Genomic DNA, 21,475 nt, shown 5'->3' on the forward strand with positions numbered 1-21,475 from the left:
GCGCTGCCGAGGGGCACTGTATCCGGTAGTGGGCTGTCCATGGTCATGTCCACAGCACCCAGCTCTTGATAATAGTGACCAAGACTGACCACTGAATGAGGCATGCCCACGTGATGGTCAGCACAGCAGGTGGGCAGGACGTGCACTGTCCTGGGCTCCAGGCCTCTCATGGCCTACGGGAGCCCAGGGTCCAGTTTCCCAGCTCAGCTAGAATCCTAAATGGCATGAAGGTCAGAGTCTCAGTGATGACCGCTGACCCGTGTTTGCATGCAGTCGGAGGGCAACACAGACCCTCCCGCCAGCACTCCAGGCCCCTGGGGACAGGGTGGGAACCCGGCTCTCCGAGGGCCAGTCCCTGCCTTGGAGGGGCTCTGCCTCCCTTGCTGGTGCTCCGGTCGGGGGCCAGCAGTTCCCTCGGCCTGTGCTCTGCCGAGCGGTCACATCAGGCCACCGCTGCCCGGGCTCACTCGCGCCCCTGCACCAGAAGCTCTGAGTGGGGGGCCGCAGAGCAGCCTCCTCGCCCGCTCACTGGGTTGGGGCCAGCAGCCTGGGCTCCGCTCTGCTTGCTTCCTGCTGGACACACAACCTGGGGAAAGTCCTTGGCCTCTCTACAGGCCTTCAGTGGAGAGCAGGGGACATGGCCACTCTCCCCATATTCTCCCACGCTGTGCTGCTCCCGATAGTCACTCTGGAGCTTGTGGCCTGCAATGGACAGGGCCTCTCCAGAGGTGCTGTGGCCACAGGGACAGAACTGGAATCCAGTGCAGGCCCCTTTTGTATCCTGACATGGTGCTCAGGTATGGTTTGATCCAGGGAGTACTCAGCCCAGCTGATCCCCACCTCCCAGTCTGCTGTGTAGCCTTAGGGAGTCGCTTGCCCTTTCTGGGCCTTGCTTTCATGTTTGTTCGGGGTGGAAGCAGGTGTCCTTGGGGTCCACACAGTCTGCCTGCTGGCCTCCCAGGCATGCCCACTCTGCCCACACCCAGAGTCTTCTAGAACCTTGCCAGCCTGGGACTTTCCTCCCTCCCCCGCACTCCTTTTTCTTTCTTTTTCTGACTTCTATCAAAGGCAAACAGTGCGATCCCTGAGATAGGGCCACTCCCCAGCTGGCCTGCGGGCCACAGGGCGGGGCGGGCAGGGGTGATGGCCGATTAGATAACTGGGCACCAGTGGGCACCCACATGCCGACCACAGAGCCCACTGTTCAGGGCGGGGGCTTCAGGCAGCTGGACGTTGTGCTCAAGAGCCCGATTCCAGCAGCAGAGAGGGCCCAGCAGGTACAGGAGGGAGCCCAAGCTCACACACAGCCTGCCAGCCGCCAGCAGGGACGAGGAGGCCGGGGGAGGAGGCCGGGGAGGAGGGGGGGCTGAGTGCGCAGTGGTCTTGTCCGACTGGTCCACTCCTGGCTACCTGACCATAAGCCACTTGCTGGCACTCCTGGGCCTCCCACAGCCGCTGCCGTGCCCGTGGGAAGCGGGCACCCCAGGGCTGGGAACTGTGTGCTGTGCAGCAGCGGCATCAGGGCTCTCCGGCCTTAGGGACAGGACCCAGTGGCCCAAGGTCACAGCAGAGGAGCCCCAGGCTTTACCCACTGTGTGTCTGGGGTGCTAGGACGCCAGCCTGTGCAGGGCGAGGGGAGGCTCGGGCGGAGCATACACGGGCACCAGCCCGCGAGGCAGGACCCGCTGCAGCCTGCTTATCCTGCCCGGCCCTGCCCAGGGCTCCCTGCTTGGCCAGGGAGCTGCCTGTCTTGGGCTCCACAGTCCCGGGTGTCATCAGGGCTTGAGACCCAGGTCGGGGACGTCACATCAACATGCAAAGCCTGCAGACTGGAGCCCAGCCCAGGGCAGTTCTGGGATCGTGAGGGACACTGTCCAACTGTGTGAATCAGCCCTGTCCTGGTGCTGCGCCTGGAGTGGGGGTCCAGCCCCCGGTGGGCAGCAAAGGCTGGGCCACCTCAGAGGAGGCCAGTCTGCAGACGGGGAAACCGAGGGGACAGCCACAAGACGGCACAGTGCCTGGCAGGGGGTCTGGAGTCCTGGCTGTGAGCAGGGCTGGGGCTCTGGTTCAAATCCCCACACCTGCTGGACTCCCTGGGGCTGGTTGCTTGTCCTCTCTGAGCCCCCCTTCTCCATAAGTCGGGCCAGGCACTCACTCGCCAGGGATTGTGGCAGGACGGGCACTCCTGGGCAGAGGCCTCGCCTGGTCTTCAGCTGGGTATCGGGGGACAGGCGTCAGTCACTGGCTGCAGCCCCATGAGGCTGCGGCTTGCGTGAGCCCCACACACCTTCTGAGCTGCAGCCATTCCTCAGGCCCCAGGGTCACTGGCCATCTGTGCCCACTAGTCTCCCGCCAGCTCCCCCCAGGCGGCACCTGTCCCCAGCCCATCCTCAGCCTGAGACTGAGCCCCACAAGGTGCCAGCTGCTGGGAGCTTTCAGCCTCGGCCAGCCCCACTGTCCAGATGCAGTGTGGCCTCTGGCTGGGAAGAGTGCCACCAGGAGCCACGGGGCTCTAGCGGCCGGACGGTGCTTTGGATGAGGCTGGGGCAGGACTGAGGGGACAGAGAGGTAGTCTGAGCACAGGACATTGAACATCACCAAGGCCTCTGGGCAGTGGCAGGGGCTGTCCCTGCACAAGGCCCTGGGATGAACTGAGGCTGAAGCCACTGTGCTCCCCTCACGTCCAGGTGCCTGTGTGGCCCTGCGGCCACTCACAGGAGGTGACGTGTCAATGCACAGCCTTCAGATGGCCCATCTGGACCCTGGCCAGGGAGGTGGGCATGGTGATGACCAGTGTAGGTCCCCAGCCCCACGAGCTAGGCTCCACAGGACCCCGTCCTCTACTGGCCCCAGCAAGCCCTGGTCCTGCCCAGGCCGGGGCAGTGCCGTCTTTATCAGCACCAGCCCTCCCTGGTGGGGCTGATACCCGGGAAGCAGGGCAGCCACCGTGGGAGACGCTGGCCACACTGCTATCTGGGAGGCTGGCCATGGCCGCAGGCTCCGATTAGGCCGAGTGGCAGGCGGGGCCCGGCTCTGCCTCTTGCACTTCCCCACCAGGCTGGGCAGGACCGGCCCAGGGCCCTCTCCTGGCCGCGGTGTGACAGGCAGGGGCCCGTGGACACTGCAGGCTGGGAGAGAGGGCTGAACTGTCCACACCTCGCCCTTGGGTGACCCGGGCCAGCTGCCGCGCTCCTCACATGCTGAGTTGTGGGGACTCTTGCTTGTCCCTGCAGGGCCCCAGCAGGGCCCGGGGACACGGGTGCTTCACTGGGCGGAGGGGGGTGCTGTACAGACTGATGGGCAAGTGGGCACCTGTGAGCCCCCGTGGGTCCCCTGATGCCGGCCGCTGGGGACCAGAGACGTAGACATAGCCAGGACAGGGGCCGAGCCCAGCTGTCCACCCAGGGACAGCGTGGCCACCTGCCGTCAGGTGTCGGGTACACCTGGACCCACTGCCATCCGGGGCCTCTCAGGGCCTGTTTCCTCATCAGTGCAGGACACTGTGCTCCCGAGACCACACGGTACTGTCCAGGCTTCCTCCCAACCCTGACGATGCCCATCCTAGTGTCCACTCTGTGCCGAGTCTGTGGAGGCCAGGCCCCGGCGTCCTGGGTGGGCTGGTGGAGGCTGGGGCGGGCCACAGGAGCGGAGTGGAGCCCACCCTGAGGCCCCTCCAGCCCCTGGCTCCTCGCACTGATAAGGGGGCCCCTCCCTCCGGGTGCTGGGCCGCTGCCATCTTATCTGGCCCGAGGAAGACAAAGGCCCCGTGGACGGTCCGCGGGCCTCCTGGCATATTTGCACCTTATCTCTGCCATTAGGCAGCGGCTACCTGATGATCGCGCCCATTAAGGCCGCAGCTGCCCGGGGCTCCAGGAAGCCGGCCGCCGCCGCCGCACTTGGGCCCGGGGACTGGGCTGGGCCATGTGAGGCCTCCCTGGACCTGGCAACCCCGAGGCAGGTGAGGCAGGAGGTGGCCGGCCAGGGAGGGTGGTGACAGCCAGGCATGTGAGCGTCCTGTGGCCACCCACCCTGAGCAACGTGAGGTGAAGACGGCGAGATTGTCCCTCTCACGTCCCTCGCCTCTGGAGGCCAGAAGCCGCCGGCTCAGGGCACAGGCGCCCCCAGAGGCCCTGGGAGCCGTGTGGCCTCTCCCAGGTCCTGGCGCTCCGTCCCTCGTGGCCACGCCCTGCGGGGCGGCCAGCTGCCCCCTGGGCCTCTGTAGAGACTCCTTCCATGGGACCGAGGCCCCGCTGATCCAGGATGAGCTCCCCTCACAGCCCCGATCCGCACACCGCAGGCCACCCAGCCCCTCGGCGCCCTGCAGTGTCGTCGGGTCCCGCAGCCCCTCCCTGGCCAAGGTGGCCGACAGGGCTCCCTGCCGTTGTGTCCGCAGCCACCGGGCTCCGGAGTCCCCCCAGGGCCAAGCTGCCCCAGAACCCCGGGCTCCGGCCACCCTCCCTCTCTGTCCCCCAACCCAGCTGCTCTGGGGGCCTGGGAGCTGCGGACATGGGTGTGGCCCAGCGGGAGGCGCCGGCATCACCCGTCCAGGCCCACCTGACCCCACGTCTCTCCGCAGAGGAGCTGGAGCTGGTGCTGCGGGACGGGCGGAGGTGCGTGCAGGCCCGACTCAGCCTCGCCGAGGGCCTGTCCTGGGGCCCGTTCCAGGGGAGCATCCAGACCAGAGCCTCGTCCCCCCGGCCCGCAGAACCGGTAAGGAGCCCCCCCTGACCAGCCCACGGAGCCGCTGCCCACCCACGGGTGTGGGCCCCTCGGCCCCCAGAGCCAGCCAGGAGCTCTGGCCATGGGTGCAGAGCCTGTCAGGGGACGGGACCTGAGGTGCTGGGAGCACTGGGGGACGCAGGACCTCTGGGACGTCGGGACGGGGGCCAGCCCCAGCCCTGGCAGGAGGCATCCCAGGGAGCAGCAGGAGGGCCTCACCTCACCGGGACGCGGCAGGGCCTGGAAGGCCAGAGCCTCCGCGGCTCCTCCTGACAGCAGTGACCATCCTGCTGGGGACCCGCCACCTGGTGCCTGGTCACAGGCCCCCCTGCCTGGCAGGGCCTTCTGAGGCAGACCCGGTCCCACGCGTTGGCTGGGTCTGCTTCTGAGGTCCCCCTGTTCGGGGTGGGTCAGGCTGGTCTCTTGCTGGGCCACCAAGGTCCCTTCCAGATGTGCCTCAGCTGAGGAAGGCAGCCCTCGCCGAACGCACTGGGCCAGAGCAGGGGCAGCAGGGGGCAGCAGCTGCAGACCTGTGCACGTGGGCGTCAGGGAGCAGAGCCGCAGCCCCCAGGCCCAGGCTCGGTGCCCCAGTGTGTGCGCGTGGGCACATCCTGAGCCCTTTTTATTTCCTGGTGTGGTGCTCAGGTGTGGCTTGATCCAGGGTAGGCACGGACTGGCCAGTGTCCAGGATCTTGGGTTTCTTGGTCCTGAGGGTCTGAGGTGGCCTTCTTGGCGCCCTGTGCAGGCGAGGATGGAGCTGCTTGGCGGGACGTCACCTGAAAGCAGAACACTGCCCTGCTGTGGTGCCCACTCTCAGCCTGGGGAGGCCCTGGAGGCTCCGGGACTCAGGCGCAGCAGTGTCTGGCAATAAGAGCAGGGCACAGCCCGGGCCCCGCTCACGGCCCCTCCAGCCGAGTGGGGGTCAGAGCCGGGCCAGGCCTCTCCAGGTTCACACGCAGCCCCGCTGAGGCTGCTGAGCCTCCAGCACAGCCTTTCAGCCACAGGTGCTGCCGGGGACCCAGGCTGTCCCTGCTCCAGGCCGTCCCTGCTGCGGATCCCAGGAAGGCCCCGCCCAGCCTGAGGCTCCATTTTTCAGCCTTTGGGACCCTCCGCCTGCCTCGGGAGGAGACTGGACCGAGCAGCCAGCCGCAGCCCACCCACAGGGCCCAGGCGGTTTAGAGGGGAGAAACCAGGGTAGTGCCTGCCCCTGGCAGGGTCGTCCGTGGGCTGCCACTGTGCAGAAGCCCTGTGTGGGAGAGGGGGCTTGGTGCTGCCCTGGGCTGCGTGGAGGTGAGCAGGCTCCGCAGGACCCAGGGGTGCTGAGAGGCGGTGCTGGGGGGCAGGACAGAGGCTCTGGGGGTCCACCCCTGCACTCCCAGTGCGCCCGAGAACCTGTCCGCAGTGACCAGGGCAAAGGCAGGAGGGCCAGGCTGGGCCTGGGGCACCCCTTGCTGGATGGACAGGCCCACTCCGCATGCTATCCACGTGTGGCCCTGCCCTCTGAGGGGTCCACTGCCCCCATTTTACAGATGACAAAACTGAGTCCCCAGAGGCTCGTGGCTTGCCCAAGTGACCAGGATCAAATAGCAGGGGGGGCTGGAGAATACCCAGTGACCTGCAGGTTCCCAGACAGCCTCCCGCGGGAACCTCCCCGGGCGCCTGCCCCCCCAGGGTTGTCCTTGGGCCCCAGGCCAGGTCCGCCTGGCCAGACCCGCCGAGGGCAGGAGCCCTCCCAGGCCAAGACGTGTCCAGTGCAGGGAGCCAAGCAGAGACGCCGCTGGGCCCTTGCAGAGGGGCTGAGAGGAAGCAGCTCCCTGCTCTGTCTCCTGCAGAATCCACCCTCGATTAACCCTTATCTCCCCAGCAGGCCCTATCTCTGCCTTGGCGCCGAGCGTCCAGACACACCATGCAGGATGATTGATTTCTGAGAGATACGCCCGCCTTTCCGATACTTCATTTATTGTCTAAATATTTTTGCTAACGTTTCGGCGGCCCCTTATCGTACTTTGCTGATGGGTCCCAGCTCTCTCCCCCGGGCCTCCCTAGGAAGACATTGCCTCTGCCCCAGATTGTGCTGTCAGCCGCCGGGCACTCGTCTTCTCTCTGGAGAGGGAGGAGGAGCGGGCACGGAGGGCATAGGACGACCCTCTCCCCCTGGGCTCAGGCTGGAGTTAGGGCTGCTCACAGCAGGCAGGAGTTGGGGGAGGCTCCCCTCGCAGTGCTGGCACCCAGGAAGGAGACAGTGCCTTGAGGGGGACGGGGAGGGGGTCTACCTTGCTGTCCCTTCCTTGAGCCAGCTGAGGTTTCTACCATGCAAAACCAGGCACTGGAGAAGAGGACCCAGGGCCCAGCCAGCTCCAGACTTCATATTCACATATAGAAGGCACACTTGTGACGGATGGATGGGGAGGGAGGGATGGTGGGTGGATGAGTGGGTGGAGGATGGATGGGTGGATGGGTGGATGGTGGGTGGATGGATGGGTGGATGGTGAATGGGTGGATGGATGGTGGATGGGTAGATGGTGGGTGGATGGATGGGTGGATGGATGGTGGGTGGATGGGTGGATGGTGGGTGGTTGGGTGGATGGTGGATGGATGGATGGTGGATGGGTAGATGGATGGATGGTGGATGGGTGGATGGATGGTGGATGGGTAGATGGATGGATGGGTGGATGGGTGGATGGTGGGTGGATGGATGGGTGGATGGATGGGTGGAGGGTGGATGGGTGGATGGATGGTGGATGAGTGGATGGTGGATGGGTGGATGGATGGTGGATGGATGGTGGATGGGTAGATGGATGGATGGTGGATGGGTGGATGGATGGTGGATGGGTAGATGGATGGATGGTGGATGGGTGGATGGATGGTGGATGGGTAGATGGATGGATGGTGGATGGGTAGATGGATGGATGGTGGATGGGTAGATGGATGGATGGGTGGATGGGTGGATGGTGGGTGGATGGATGGGTGGATGGATGGGTGGAGGGTGGATGGGTGGATGGATGGTGGATGAGTGGATGGTGGATGGGTGGATGGATGGTGGATGGATGGGTGGATGGATGGTGGGTGGATGGATGGATGGTGGATGGGTAGATGGATGGATGGTGGATGGGTGGATGGATGGTGGATGGTGAATGGATGGATGGATGGATGGGTGGTGGATGATGAATAGATAGATGATGGATGGATAGACATGGATGGAGGGATGGCGGATGGATGGATGAATGGTTGATGGATGTAAATGCATGGGTGAGTGGGTAATGAACAATGAACAAGTGGATAGATGAGCTGATGAATAGGTAAGTGGATGGATGGCTAGAGGACAGATAGTGAGGGAAGTAGGGCCCAGCCAGCTCCAGACTTCATATTCACATATAGAAGGAACACTTGTGATGGATGGATGGGGAGGGAGGGATGGATGGATGAATGGGTGGGTTGGTGGATGAATGGGTGGTGAGTGGATGGATGGTGGGTGGATGGATAGATGGGACAGGGATGGGTAGGTAAATGAGTACATGGACGAATGATGGATGGATGGGTAGGTGAGTGGATTGGGATGGGTGGATGGTCAGATGAATGGGTAGGTGGGGGATGAGCTAATGAGCCAACTCTTTGACTGCAGCCTGGTCTGTGCTGGCTCTGCCCGTCTGTCTATCCTGTTGTCCACGGTTCACTCCCTTTAGCCATGAGCGCACCATGGTCTCAGTGAGACCAGGGAAAGGCCCTGGCTACCAAGCAGCACTGGGACCATTGACAAGCCATGCTGGAGAGACTGAGGTGGCCACGTGGACTCCCCTGCCCCACGACTCTGGCCAGTGTTTGTTCAGAGAGGGTGGAAGTGCCCTTTGAAGCCACAGTGGCCTGAGACCCCTCACCTAGAGATAGGGCTGGGAGCTCTAGGGCACAGGGCTGAAGGGCCTTCCCTGGCTGCGCAGGAAGCCCTGGAGGTGGGTACAGGGGTCACTGCCAGGCAAAGCCCAGACACTCGTGCCCACTTAAGCCCCCTGGGCACCACAGCCTTGGGTCTTAGAGTTCTATTCTCAGAAGTCAGGGACCAAGGTGGGGACAGTGGCTCCTCCAGGGCTCTGAGGGGACCTGTCCAAGGCTCCTCTGCAACTTCTGGTGGCCCCAGTTGGTGCTCGGCTGCGGACACATCACCTGGACTCTGCACAGCCTCTGTGGCCTTCTCCCTGACCCTCCCCACCTCTGTCCGGCACAGGACTTAGGCCCTCCTGATCCAAGATGCTCTCTTGAGATCCTGGGCGCATCCATCCACAGAGACCTTTCTCTAAACGAGGCTGTGTGCACGGGCTCCAGATGGGCATCTCTGGAGGCCCCACGCAGCCCACTCCCCAGAGCTGGCAAGTAGCCGAGGCGGCTCAGCCCAGGCAGGACCGTGGCCCTCTACAGGATGACCCTGCGGGGCCTAGTGTTGCCGCAGCATCGGGCATGGAGAGGCAGGAGGCCTGGAAATGCAGGCCTGCTGCTGGCCCTGCTGGCCCTGGGCACACTGCCCCAGGCCTCGTTTCCCACCTGCACGAGCAGGAGCCTGGAACCTACCCCGGCTCTGGGACACCTCCTGCCCCACCCCCAGAGAGACCCAAGTGAAGGACTGGGAGCGCCCTCCTGTCCTGAGCCAGGGCAGCCATGGCCACCGGGCCACCTATGGCTGCCTCTCTCCCTGGGCCCAGGGGCTACCCCAAGAAAAGGGCTGGAAGTTAGGGGGCGGGCAGCTGAGACCGGGTGGTAGCAAGAGGGGCACACAACCTGTCCACACCCTCCAGGGCCTCCCAGCACTGAGCAGGGCCTGCGTCTCACTGCCTGTGAGGACCCAGGGCACAACTGCTGATCTCAACACACAGCCAGGCACACTCCATGCCTCCAGCTCCCTGTCCCCAGCTGCTCCCTGTCCCCTGTGGCCCCTGCACCTGGCCACAGCGGGTGCTTGGGGACCATCTGAGTGGAGTGGGGGACTGAATGACAAGGCCTGGGGAGCAGAGCCTTGACCCCTGGGTTCTCGTCCTGTGTGGCCACCTCCGCAGGCCTCGGCCCTCACCCGCAAGCCAGCTCCTCACGAGCAGCATCTGGGGCGGGTGAAGGGGCCCGAGGAGGGCGGGAGGGTAGTGGTCGGGCCCTGGTGGAGCCCCAGCCCTCCATGAGCTGCGCTGTGCCCTGGGCCCGGCCGCCCCACCAGGACGGCCCAGCCCTCCCAGTGGCCTGGTGATAGGCACAGCAAGGGCTGGGGCAGCCTCGGAGAAAGTGGTCACAGCGGATGTGGCGCAGATAGGGTTTCCGATGTTATCGGCCCGCAGAGCGGAGACACTGACCTCTTTGTTGGGGGAACAGGACGGTTCTCAGATCCACTGGGGAATTTAAAGTGGCTGACCGGCATCCCAGGATGGAGTGGGGCTGGCCAGGGAGCCACATGGGACAGTGACTCTGAGGGGCAGCAAGCAGCACAGGCCTGGGGCCCTTCTCCAACCCTGGACACGCCTGCCAGGCTAAGGAGGCCCAGGCCAGGCGAGGAGCATCTCCCATGTTCTGGCCCCTCCACAGCTTGTCCCTGTGGCCCCTGGGATGCAGGACAGGAGGGCCCTCGGCACCAGAGAGGCTCCTATCCAGCGCTGCTCCGAAGCCAGCAGAGGAGCCCGGCTGCCCCAGGGCTGAGGGGAAGGCAGGCGGCAGCTGGGGCTGACCTGGGGTCGGCCTTGGCCGGGGCTGGCCTGGGAGCGGTGGCCACCCCATCTCCTGGCTGTGGCACACAGGTGGGGTGGCGAGGTCCCCGGGCCCTCCCTGCTCAAGCCGCCCCCAGGGCCAGACCCGCAGCGTGCCAGCGGGAGCCTGGTGGAGCCTGGTGGAGCCTGCACCCAGACCTCCACGGGAAAACCAGGTTGTGCGGCGTCAGCAGAGCCGCGCGTTTTTATCATGCAGTGAACACGCTGCTTCTGAGGGCGATAAGCATTAAACCGACCGCGAGGCTGTCAGTCTCAGTTTGAGGGTTTAGAAATATTGGGACGAATAATTAGATTTCATATCGTTACGGCAGCACCCATCGCGGGATCAGGCAGATTAATTTTCTCACCCTCCTCCACTCATTAATATTCATTAGAGACTCAGAAGGCCAAGGCAGGGAGGGCCAGCCCCAGCGCCCGCCCGCCAGAGCCCAGACCCGCGCAGCAGGGCGCCCGAGCGGAGTTCCCCAGTCTGTGTGCCCCGTCCACCTGCCACGGTCCCGGGGTCCACTCCCAGCCCTCACAGGTGCCTCTGCTCCCCGTCCACCTGGCACAGCCCCGGGGTCCGCTCCCAGCCCTCACAGGTGCCTCTGCTAAGTGACAGAGAGGCAGCGGGTGCGCAGCCCGGAGCACCCAGGCAGGGTGCCCTCTGCTCTCCAGCTTGCCTGCAGCAGGCCCTGTGGTAGAAGACACCCAGTGGACATCTGGAGGTCACTGCCTGGCCCTGACCTGACAGTCCGACCCCGAGGCGATGCCGCGACTGCTTGGTCCTCCTGGTCCAAGGGAAACCAGCAGCTGGGCCGCCGGAGCCCACGTGCTGCCATGACCCAGGCAGGCACTGCTCAGAGGGCTGCACTCAGATCCTGCTTCCCAGCGTCCCTGGGGAAACTGAGTCAAGGCGGGCAGGCAGTGGCCAGCAGCAGGCTGTCAGGCCCAGAGCAGGCCAGGGCTCGGGGCCCTCTCAGGGTTCACGGCAGCTCCAGGAGAGGGTCAGGTGTTACCCCATTTCCAGATGGAAAGCCAAGGCCACAGTCTGGCTCCAGCGAAGGCTGTGGGACTCCCCTCCCAGGCCAGGGCTCTCCCCAGCCCACTGGCCGATTTACCTCCACCCCCTCTTGCTCCAGGACTGCCACGTGGCAGCATGCAGGTGACGCAGAAGCCACCTGGCCCTCCTGCCCCAACCTTGCTGGGCCTTGTCCCGGCAGGCCCTATCTTGCCAGCTCCCTGCAGGCCACACGAAGAGCTGAGCAGAGGTGGTCCAGAGCAGTGGCCCTGGGCTGCAGGGGGGGTGGGTGAGCCTGGACTGGACCTGCCGCCTGGCTCTGAGGCAGAGTGAGCAGCCAGGCCCGGGACAGAGGAAGACCAGGCAGGGAGGTGCAGGGGCTGCCCAGGAACTGGCAGTCACCACCCACCTCCCACCCCAGCCTCAGGCTCATCCTTCCTGCTGGGCACTGTGGCCAGCTGTCTCACAGACACGGGTGCCCCTAGTTCTGATTAAAAGGTGTTTATGTGAATAAAACGGAGTGAGAGGGCTGACAGGAAGGCGTGTGTGGAGTGCACCGCGGTCCTCAGGCCCCGGCGGAACTGGACCACTGCAGACAGCAAGGGCAGCCTGGAGCTGAGGCCCAGTGTGCAGGAGACAGGCCCCACCCCCTGCCTGCTGGGGCTCTGCGCCTCACCCTTCATGCATGACCAGGGCCACCTGCCCCACCCTGGCCCTCTTTCAGCACAGGATGGGCCTGGGCCTTCTCTGCCCTGGAGCTGGGGGCCAGCAAGGGTGCAGGAAGAGAGGCCAGCCCAGAGGAGACGGGGACTGCTTCCCAGGAGATAGACCAGGTGGACCCAGGGCTAACCCAAATGACACCACTGGCCTTGGGCCTGAGCGGGCCAGCCAGTCTAGGGACAAGGACAAAGGTAGCCCTTCTCTGCTCCCCACTCTGCAACAGGGGCAGCCCACAGTGGGGTCAGTCGGTCTCTGGAAAGCTGCACTCTGGGCTCGTGTCCTCAGTCCAGAGCTCATCTGGAGGATGCAGGGGCATGTGGGCGTAGGATGCCCAGGCGGTGGGCATGGTGGGGACAGATCTCGGTGCAATTCAGGCTTTGCCCTTCCCTGCCTGTGTGACCCTGGGCATGCTGCTTGACCTGGGCCTTGGTTTCCGAAAGGACCCAGCCAGCACCCAACTACAGCTGCTGCTCCCTGCTGTGGCTGAGTCCCAGCAGTGGACATACTGCTGTGGGACACAGGATGTGGGCCACAGGTCCATCAGCTGCCAAGCCACTCACCGCCCACAACACGAAGCCCCACAGCCTGGCCACACCAGGCACAGTGGAGCCTGTCTCGGGGCGCCCCAGTGGCTTTCCCTGGATGACTGAGCCCATCCATCCCTGCTCTCCCCAGGGCCCGGCCCTGACCCTGCTTCTGGTGGATGAGGCCTGCTGGCTGAGGACACTGCCCCAGGCCCCGACAGAGGCCGAAGCCAACGCAGAGATCCACAGGAAGGGTTGGTATCATGTGGCGCTTCCCTCCCTCCCAGCAGCCTTCCGGAAGGTGGGGTCACTTGGCTCTGCCTGGGCTGGCCCTTAAAGGGAAACCCAGACATTCAGGCCACAGCCCAGCACCCTGAGGGACACTCCTGCAGGCAGGGCAGCTGCCGTCCCATGAAGATCCCACCTGGTCCTAAAGGAGCCCAGGGAGGCTGGCTGCCCTCTGTCCTCTCCCTTCCTCTCCTCCCCGTTCCGGGGGGACCGCTCCCAGGGCTGCTGGGAAGCCCAGGCTGGCTGACAGGTGGACAGCTACAGTGTTGACTGGCCCTGCTGGGCTGGGGGGCCGAGTCCAAACCTCACTGTGCCTGCAGGTGTTGTGGGACTGGGCAGGGCCGGGTTTCCCCCCTGGAGAAGGGCAGGGCCTGAGGAGGACTGCAGCAAGCCTGCCCCTGCCGGTCCTCACCTTCCCTCAGCTCTTCCTGTCCAGAGCTGGGGCTCGAGCACTGTCCTGGGGGTCAGCTGCAGCATGCCCAGCAGAAGCAGAGCTCCCTCCCAGGGGCAGTGCTGCACCTGGCTCTGCCTGCCCTCAACTCCAGGACCCAGGCCAGCACCCTGCCCCCATTAGCCTGCCTCCCCGTCCCATCCTCCTCACCAAAAGACATTCTTGGGGCCTGGAGAGACCAGCTAGAAGGAGCCCTGGGCACCGGGGCTGGGTGCCGGCAGGGAACAGGCAGCTGTGGGCCTGCCTGGGGCACGAGCCAGTCAGCACCCTCTGACCCACCCCTCCTGCGGCCTGTGCAATGGGGCTCTGGCCAGGTGTGGCTCCTTCCAGTGGCCATGCTGACAAGGTGGCCTGCGCTGGGTGGCGCTGTGCCTTGGAGCCCCAGCCAGGCACTGGTGGCGGTCATGACAATCACCCAGGCCTCTGGGCTTTGATGGGCCCAGGGAGCCCCAGTCTAGGCACAGGCTGCTGCTCCTGAGGCCAGCAGCACTCCTTCCCTGGCCAAGCTGGGCACAGGGAAGCACAGCCCCATGAACTGCCAGCCAGAAGGCAGACCAGCGGGGCCCAGCTCTCCTGGGCTTTGTTGGCAGAGACTGCCCCCTAGAGGCCTCAGTGGGAATAGTCCTACCCAGTCAATTCCCAGAGGAACTATTCTAAGGTCCCCACCTGAGGCCACCCTCCAGCCACTTTCCTGGGAGCCCACGTGGCTATCCACCTGCTTTCCTGGGAATGAGGCAGTAGGGCTGGCCACCAGAGGGCAGGAGGCACACCATGGGCACCAGCCAGGCACAGCTGCAAACCCAGGCGCAGAACCTCCTGCTGGCCTGGAACCTGCTGCTCTCTACCCCAGGCAGCATGGCGGTCCTCAGGGACCAGACGGGGGGATGCTGGGGAGGGACCAGTGGCCACTGAGGCCCAGCATCATGGCTGCCTGTGTCCTCCAGATGACACCCTCTGGTGCAGGGTCACCAAGCCAGTGCCTGCAGGTGGACTCCTGCATGTGTTCCTCATGGCCGAGCCCCGCGGCCACCCTGTGAAGAAGGAGCCTGCAGAGCCCGAGTGTCCCGCCCCAGTGCCCACCGACATCCAGCTCCTGCCCCAGCAGGCCGGCATGGCATCCATCCTGGCCTCTGCGGTCATCAACAGTGAGTGCCCCGCCTCCCTGGGGCGGGTCCTGGTGTGCTCAGGAGCTCAGGGCTGCAGGTGGGGCCACAGGTAGCTCAGGGCAGGACTTGCTCACCAAGCACAAGGCCCTGGGTTCACCCCCAGGACCCCCAAAGGGTCAAATGTTTACCCCCCACCCGGCAGACCACTGAACTGAGGGACAGTACCACAGCCAAGGCTGGGACACCTGGGTGCTGGAGAGCACAGGGGGGTGCCAGGGCAGGGCAGCTGGAGGCAGGGATCCACAAGAGGAAGCAGGGCAAGACAGTGCCAGGCTGCAGGTGGCACACTACTCCTTAGGGCAGCAGTGGGGGCAAAGCCCAGGGCCGGGACAGCAGGGCCCCCAGAGCCCAGGCACACCGTGGGAAAAGAGGCAAACTGGCCTGAGGTCCAGACTGGACTCTGCACCCCCCATGCTCAACGGAAAGCTTATGGCTCGCCTGGAGCCTCAGACTGGACAGCTGCCTCTAAAGCTGAGGACAGCCAAGGACAGGACACCCACACCCCACACTCCGCAACCCTATGCCCCAGCATGGCGCACAGCAGCGGGGCCACCCTGCAGAGCCCCTCCCCGACCTGACACAGACAGCAGCCAGCCCCAGACAGCGCACATCTGTGAAGGAGATGGCCCCAGGAGGCAAAGCTCAGAGGCGGCTCAGGCAAGGGGCTCCGATAGGGACTCTACACAGGGCTTAAGGAAGGAAGGACGGGGAGAAGGCAGGTCCTCTGGGGCCAAGCAGTGGCAGTAAGCTAATGGGGAGGGCGTGTCTGCTTTTGTCTCTTCCCCGGGAATGGGAATGAGCGTTCGAGGGAGATGGGAGGCCAGGGTGGCCACCTGACTTGGGCAGGGATGGGAGTGCTACCCAGCTGGCTCCCAGGGTGCCTGGGAGACCTGACTCCAGGGAGACACAATGGCCCAGTGGGTTAGTGAGGGTCCCATGTCCCCCCTTCAGCCTTCATGACTGTGTCCCCCACCCCAGGGTCTAGGCACTCAGAGGACTGGCTGCAGGGGGCCCCAGCTTCCTCCTCCAGGGTCTTGGGTCTGGTGTCAGCACCTCAATCCCACACAGCACTGTCCACGGAACATGCCAGCTGAAGGACACCACAGTGGGGTGGATACCTTGTCATCTGAGACCTTCCCAGCTCCTCCAGGGGCGGTGGGCAGGGGCTGAGCTGGGGTCTGGCACCGATGAGAAGCCAGACCCAGGTTGATTCCTGAGGCCCAGGTTCCAGGCCCGTGTCCTCCCTGTGGCTCAGGGTCAGCAGCAACACAGCCCAAGGCCTCTGCCGTTAGTGGAGCTACGTCTGCCCAGGGCTTGGCCTTGGCAGCAGTCGGTGGCCATCCTGGCTCAGGCCCAGGGCTGCAACCCCTGCCCCTCACCCAGCCAGCAGCGGAGTTCCTAGCTGTGACCTTGCAGAGACAGACAAATCCCCAGCAGTGGCTTCTCAGGCCTTAGCAGAGAGAGCAGAGCTGCCTGAGGCCCAAATCAGCAAAACCCAGGAGCAGAGGTAAACAGCACAGCAGAGAAGCTGGGCCGGAAGCCACCTCCCCCTACCAGCAGGTGCCAGGTTCCCTCGAGGAGGCAGCCTCCTGGGGCAGGGCAAGGCCACCACCCTTGTATATCAGAGACGTCTCCTCAGGGCAGCAGGCATGGAGGCTGGCCTGGGGGTGGCCGAGGTCTCAAAATCCATCAAATGGGGCCAGGGCTACTACAGGAGAGCCAGGAAGTGACCGCACTGGGCGAGACCATCTCAGGCCCTCTATGGAGAGGCCGCGCTCCTGCCTGGGCTGGTCGGCAGACCTGCTGTCCAGTGCCCACCCTCAGCTGGTGCCACCTTGCCCCACAGAGGATGTCTTCCCCTGCAAGGACTGCGGCATCTGGTACCGCAGCGAGCGCAACCTTCAGGCCCACCTGCTCTACTACTGTGCCAGCCGCCAGAGCGCCGGCTCCCCAGCCACGGCAGCCACGGAGGAAAAGCCCAAGGAGTCCTACCCCAACGAGCGCGTCTGCCCCTTCCCCCAGTGCCGCAAGAGCTGCCCCAGCGCCAGCTCCCTGGAGATCCACATGCGCAGCCACAGTGGTGAGCCCCTCCTAGACCAGCATACCCAGCAGTCAGGCCACTGCCCTGCGGCCGGCACCGGGCTCCCCCAGCACGTGGTAGTCAGCCCAGGCCTGGTCCTAGGGGCCAAAGGGGGCTTCCAAACCAGGCCATCCATGCCAGCAAGGTGTGGCTCAGGGCCCAGTCTCCTGGTCCTCGAGCGGCTGGCCAGGCGAGCTGGCCCTGACTCTCCCGTGTGTTCTAGGAGAGCGGCCCTTCGTGTGCCTCATCTGCCTGTCAGCCTTCACCACCAAGGCCAACTGCGAGCGCCATCTCAAGGTGCACACAGACACACTCAGTGGTAGGTGGGCTGGGGGATGGGAGGGGGTGTGGGCCATGACCTCTGTCACAGGGCTCTGACCACCACAGCATGGCCCATAGGTGTCTGTCACAGCTGTGGCTTCATCTCCACCACAAGGGACATCCTCTACAGCCACCTGGTGACCAACCACATGGTCTGCCAGCCCGGCTCTAAGGGTGAGATCTACTCTCCAGGGGCCGGACATCCAGCTGCCAAGCTGCCCCCAGGTGAGCAGTCCCTGCCACTGCCCCACCGGCCTCAAGGAGGGAGGGAAGGGGGCTTGTCCACAGGCAGGTAGGGTCAATTTTAGCTGTAATCATACATAAACCACTTCTGCCAAGCACACCTGTTCCCATTCTGGCCTGGCCAGAGCCTGGCCCCGGCCTGAGAAGCCATCCCTGTGGTCACCTTGCAGACGGTCTTGCCAGCATCCAGCAACACTCAGCCCCACATGGCCCCCGGGCCTCGGGGGACCTAGGCTTGGCACCTGCCCCATCACCAGGACAAGACAGGAAGGTCCTGGCTGAGGCCACCAACGGAGAGGCCAGAGTGGCCCCCCAGAATGGCGGCGGCAGTGAGACCCCTGCAGCTCCCAGGAGCATCAAAGTGGAGGCGGTGGAGGAGCCAGAGGCAGCCCGTGCTCCCGGCCCTGGAGAGCCAGGGGCCCAGGCCCTGTCGCGGACACCATCACCGCACAGTCCGGCTGCGGCCAGGGTGAAAGCCGAGCTGTCCAGCCCCACGCCGGGCTCCAGCCCGGGACCTGGCGAGCTGGGCCTGGCTGGAGCGCTCTTCTTGCCCCACTACGTGTTCGGGCCAGACGCGGGCGCTCCCTCGGGCGCGCCGCAGGCCTCGGAGATCCTGGCCAAGATGTCGGAGCTGGTGCACAGCCGGCTGCAGCAGGGCGCGGGCGTGGCCGGGACCCCCGCCGGCCTCTTCGCAGGGGCCAAGGGCGCCACGTGCTTCGAGTGCGAGATCACCTTCAACAACGTCAACAACTTCTACGTGCACAAGCGGCTCTACTGCTCCGGCCGCCGCCCGCCTGAGGACACGCCCGCCGCGCGCAGGCCCAAGACGATTCCGGGCCCGCCGCGGGCGACCCCCGGCCCGCCCGCCGAGCCTGAGGCGACGCGCTCGTCTCCAGGCCCTGGGACGCGCGAGGACGACGCGGGCGATGCGGCCACGCCCGAGGCCGAGGCGGCCGGCCGGGGCAGCGAGGGCAGTCAGAGCCCGGGCAGCTCGGTGGACGACGCGGAGGACGACCCTAGCCGCACACTGTGCGAGGCCTGCAACATCCGCTTCAGTCGCCACGAGACCTACACGGTGCACAAGCGCTACTACTGCGCTTCGCGCCACGACCCTCCACCCCGCCGACCGCCCGCGCCCGCGCCCACCCCGGGGTCCGCGCCGCCCGCCCTGACCGCGCCGCCCGTGCGCACGCGCAGGCGCCGCAAGCTGTACGAGCTGCACGCTGCAGGTCCGGCTCCGCCGGCGGCAGGCCCCGCCCCCGCCCCTCCCGGTCCCGCGCCCGAGCCGTCCGCGTCGCCGCGGCCGGGAAGCGGGATCGCAGGCCCCGCCCCCGAGCCCGCGGCCGACGGCCCCATTGACCTGAGCAAGCGGCCCCGGCGCCAGCCCCCAGACGCCCCGGCTGCGCTGCCCGCGCTCGCCGACTACCACGAGTGCACGGCGTGCCGCGTGAGCTTCCACAGCCTCGAGGCCTACCTGGCGCACAAGCAGTACTCGTGTCCCGCCGCGCCGCTGCGCCCAGCCGCCGCCTGCCCCTACTGCCCCCCAAGCGCGCGCGCCCGCGGCGACCTGCTGGAACACCTGCGCCTGGCGCATGGCCTGCGCGTGGCCCGGCCCGAGCCCAGCGCGCTGGACAGCCCCGAGGGCCGAGCGCCGCGCTCTCCGTCCCCGCCCGCTCCCAATGCGGACCCCGCCGACCTGGGCACAACGACGCCCAGCAAGGGCCCGCCCGCGCCCGCGGCGTCCAGCCACCGCTACTGCCGCCTGTGCAACATCAGGTTCAGCAGCTTGTCCACCTTCATCGCGCACAAAAAGTACTACTGCTCATCGCACGCCGCCGAGCACGTGAAATGAGCCCGCCGCGTGGACCCGGGCACTCAATAAAGACTTTCGCTGTGACCAGCGCGCTGGCCGCGGGCCTGGTTCTCTGAGCTCGGTCCCTGCGCCCCGCCCCCGACGCCCGGGGAAAGAAGGGCTTGCACCTAGCTGGGCAAGGGTCACCTGGCAGTGCACTGGGAGGTTGCCGCGCGTGCTTGTGGAGGCCCAAAGTGACCGCCCCGCGGGCACCACCTCCAGCCCACTCTGCCAGAGCTAAGCCCTGCACAGGCCCAGAGCAGGCCTAGGCGGTGCTTGGCTGAACAGTCTGGCCATGGCTTTGCGGCTGGGCAGGTGAGGGTACCTTCCAGCTGGATTTACCTAGAAAACAAATACACCCTTTTTCTACCAATTCTAACGGTCTTTCTGGGCATCCTGCAGAGGCGCAGTGATCACTCCGGGAATAACGCTGAGGTGTCACCAGCCGACCACCCAGGTGGCTCCTCTGCTTGTTTCCTTCCCACCCAACCTTCAGGGGTGAGGGGCTATTGGGCCTGGGTGTGTACGAGAGTTACAAGTCCCCAGAGTCGTGGCTTACAGGCCCTACCCATGGAGACGGACCACAGAGGCTACGGCCAAGGCCGCTGGGCATGGGGGGGCTGGGGATATGGCCCTGGATCCCAGGGTCACGGGCTGGGGAAGGATCCTTCCATCCAGGGTGCCTGGCTTTGGTCCTTTTTCCATAAAGGCCAGACAGGAAGTGGGGGCCAAAAACCCAAGGCAGGCTCCAGGTGTAGGCAGGCTTCCCTCTGTCCCCTCCTGTCCCATCCTACACCCTACTGCTGCTGCAGCACACAGAAGATGGCCAGCTCTCAGAACCCCCAGCACCCGCACATGCCTCAGTTTCCACACCCATGAAATGGCAGGTGACAGTCCTGTGGCCCCTCTGGGAGCTTAGCCTGGGCTAAGCCCTGCCACCAGCAGCAGCACAAGCCTCAGACTGCAGCAGATTCTCTAGCCTCTGCTGCCCCCATGGCACAGGGTTGGGCACTGGCTACCCTGCCAAGTCCTAGGATTACACAAGGCCTGTGCCAGCCTCCACCTACACCAAGGACCTTGCTCTGACATGTGCCCATCCCCTGGGATGGGACCTTCCACAGGGAGCACTACAGGTGCCATTAGTCTCCTTGTGTCCCCTGAAGCCCCTGCCCCACTCTCCCTGAAATCCCTCTGTGCTGCCAGGACCTGCGATGCTGCCTCTACCCCACACAGCCCCAGCAGCCATTGCGGACATTATACTAGCCCCAGACTCCTCCCACTTCCCCAGGGAGCCTGCTTCCTGCCCCCAAGACACTGTCCCCCAGCCCTGGGAGCACAGGGATGCCCCTGCATCTCTCCATATCTTCTAAGCCCCAGAGCTCTAGACCCCCTGCCCAAGGACCTCAGCCCCCAGGTCCTCCTAGGGCAGGTCCCAGAGGGGCTCCCCTGCACTGCGTCTCCTCCCCACCCTCTGCCCCTCCCACTGCTGACAGGTCCTGCTGGCCTTTGCTGTCTCCAGAGCTCCAGTCTGGTAAACCATGTGCAGGTTGCAGAGTCTCAGCCTAGGCATTGTCCCCAGGTCCCCTCTCCCCAAACCCTCCCCCAGCTGGCCTTTAGGAACAGCTGCCACACACCCTCTGGGGCTGCCCTGGTCCCCTGCCAGGCTCCAGGTTGCTCTCTACCCATGTGAGACCCTCCTCCACTGCTGGGTCCACAATCATTCACCAAGAGGTGGCACCCTGCCCTCGGGTGCACAGAGGAGGAGGCTCCTTGGGGCCCTGTCCTTCCCACCCACTACGCCCTTGGCTGTGGTTGGCAACTCAGGTCAGCACCTTGAAGGGCTCCCCTGTGCCCGTGTGTGGGCACCCGCCTTAGGGCCCTCTACCCGCTTCTTCCCTGATGGTGAGCTCATTCTCCAGGTCACCAGGTTTTCTTTTCCCAGCCTCTTGACCCTCCCCACTGTCTCCTATCCTCAGCCACACCCCCACACTGTTCCACCAGTGTCACCAGCTCTGCCAGTGACACATGCCACCCCACTTACTGAACACGTTCACAGTCCACTGTCTCTAACGCTATCCAAGTCCCATGTACAGCCAGTGCCCTGGTGACTGCTGCCTGCCCCCAGCCCCTGGGAGCCTCCCTGCCTCCCTCAGCCCTTTCTGCCAACTCCTGCCCTCTCAAGACTGGCATAGGCCCACCCTGAGCCTGCCTCCTTCCAGAATCCTCCAGGTAGGGTGGCTCTGGCCCACCTTTCTTCCTCCATGCCCCCTTCTGTTTGATCCAAGGCCATGCATCTGTGCTGGCCAGGCCAGCAGCAGCCAGGCAGGACTGTGTCCACCTCATCCCTGCACCCTGTACGATGCTTGGCATGAGAGG

The 21,475-nt window shown here is 65.2% G+C and overlaps 1 protein-coding gene across 4 annotated transcripts in view; it reads left to right on the top strand.

Moving 5' to 3' along the window:
- Zfpm1 (zinc finger protein, FOG family member 1) overlaps nucleotides 1–19,472 on the top strand; it is a 56,127-nt gene extending 36,655 nt beyond the window's left edge. For all 4 annotated transcript variants that reach the window (XM_078032812.1, XM_078032813.1, XM_078032815.1 and 1 more), the window contains exons 4-10: nucleotides 4,577–4,710; nucleotides 12,850–12,952; nucleotides 14,382–14,582; nucleotides 16,450–16,683; nucleotides 16,907–17,002; nucleotides 17,083–17,229; nucleotides 17,418–19,472. In XM_078032812.1, coding sequence (XP_077888938.1) covers nucleotides 4,577–4,710; nucleotides 12,850–12,952; nucleotides 14,382–14,582; nucleotides 16,450–16,683; nucleotides 16,907–17,002; nucleotides 17,083–17,229; nucleotides 17,418–19,099 — 2,597 coding nt within the window. In that variant the 3' untranslated portion in view covers nucleotides 19,100–19,472. The remainder of the gene's footprint in view (nucleotides 1–4,576; nucleotides 4,711–12,849; nucleotides 12,953–14,381; nucleotides 14,583–16,449; nucleotides 16,684–16,906; nucleotides 17,003–17,082; nucleotides 17,230–17,417) is intronic.
- Nucleotides 19,473–21,475: the final 2,003 nt, after the last annotated feature.

This window comes from Ictidomys tridecemlineatus, chromosome 15 (assembly GCF_052094955.1).
Source record: "Ictidomys tridecemlineatus isolate mIctTri1 chromosome 15, mIctTri1.hap1, whole genome shotgun sequence".
NCBI lineage: Eukaryota > Metazoa > Chordata > Mammalia > Rodentia > Sciuridae > Ictidomys > Ictidomys tridecemlineatus.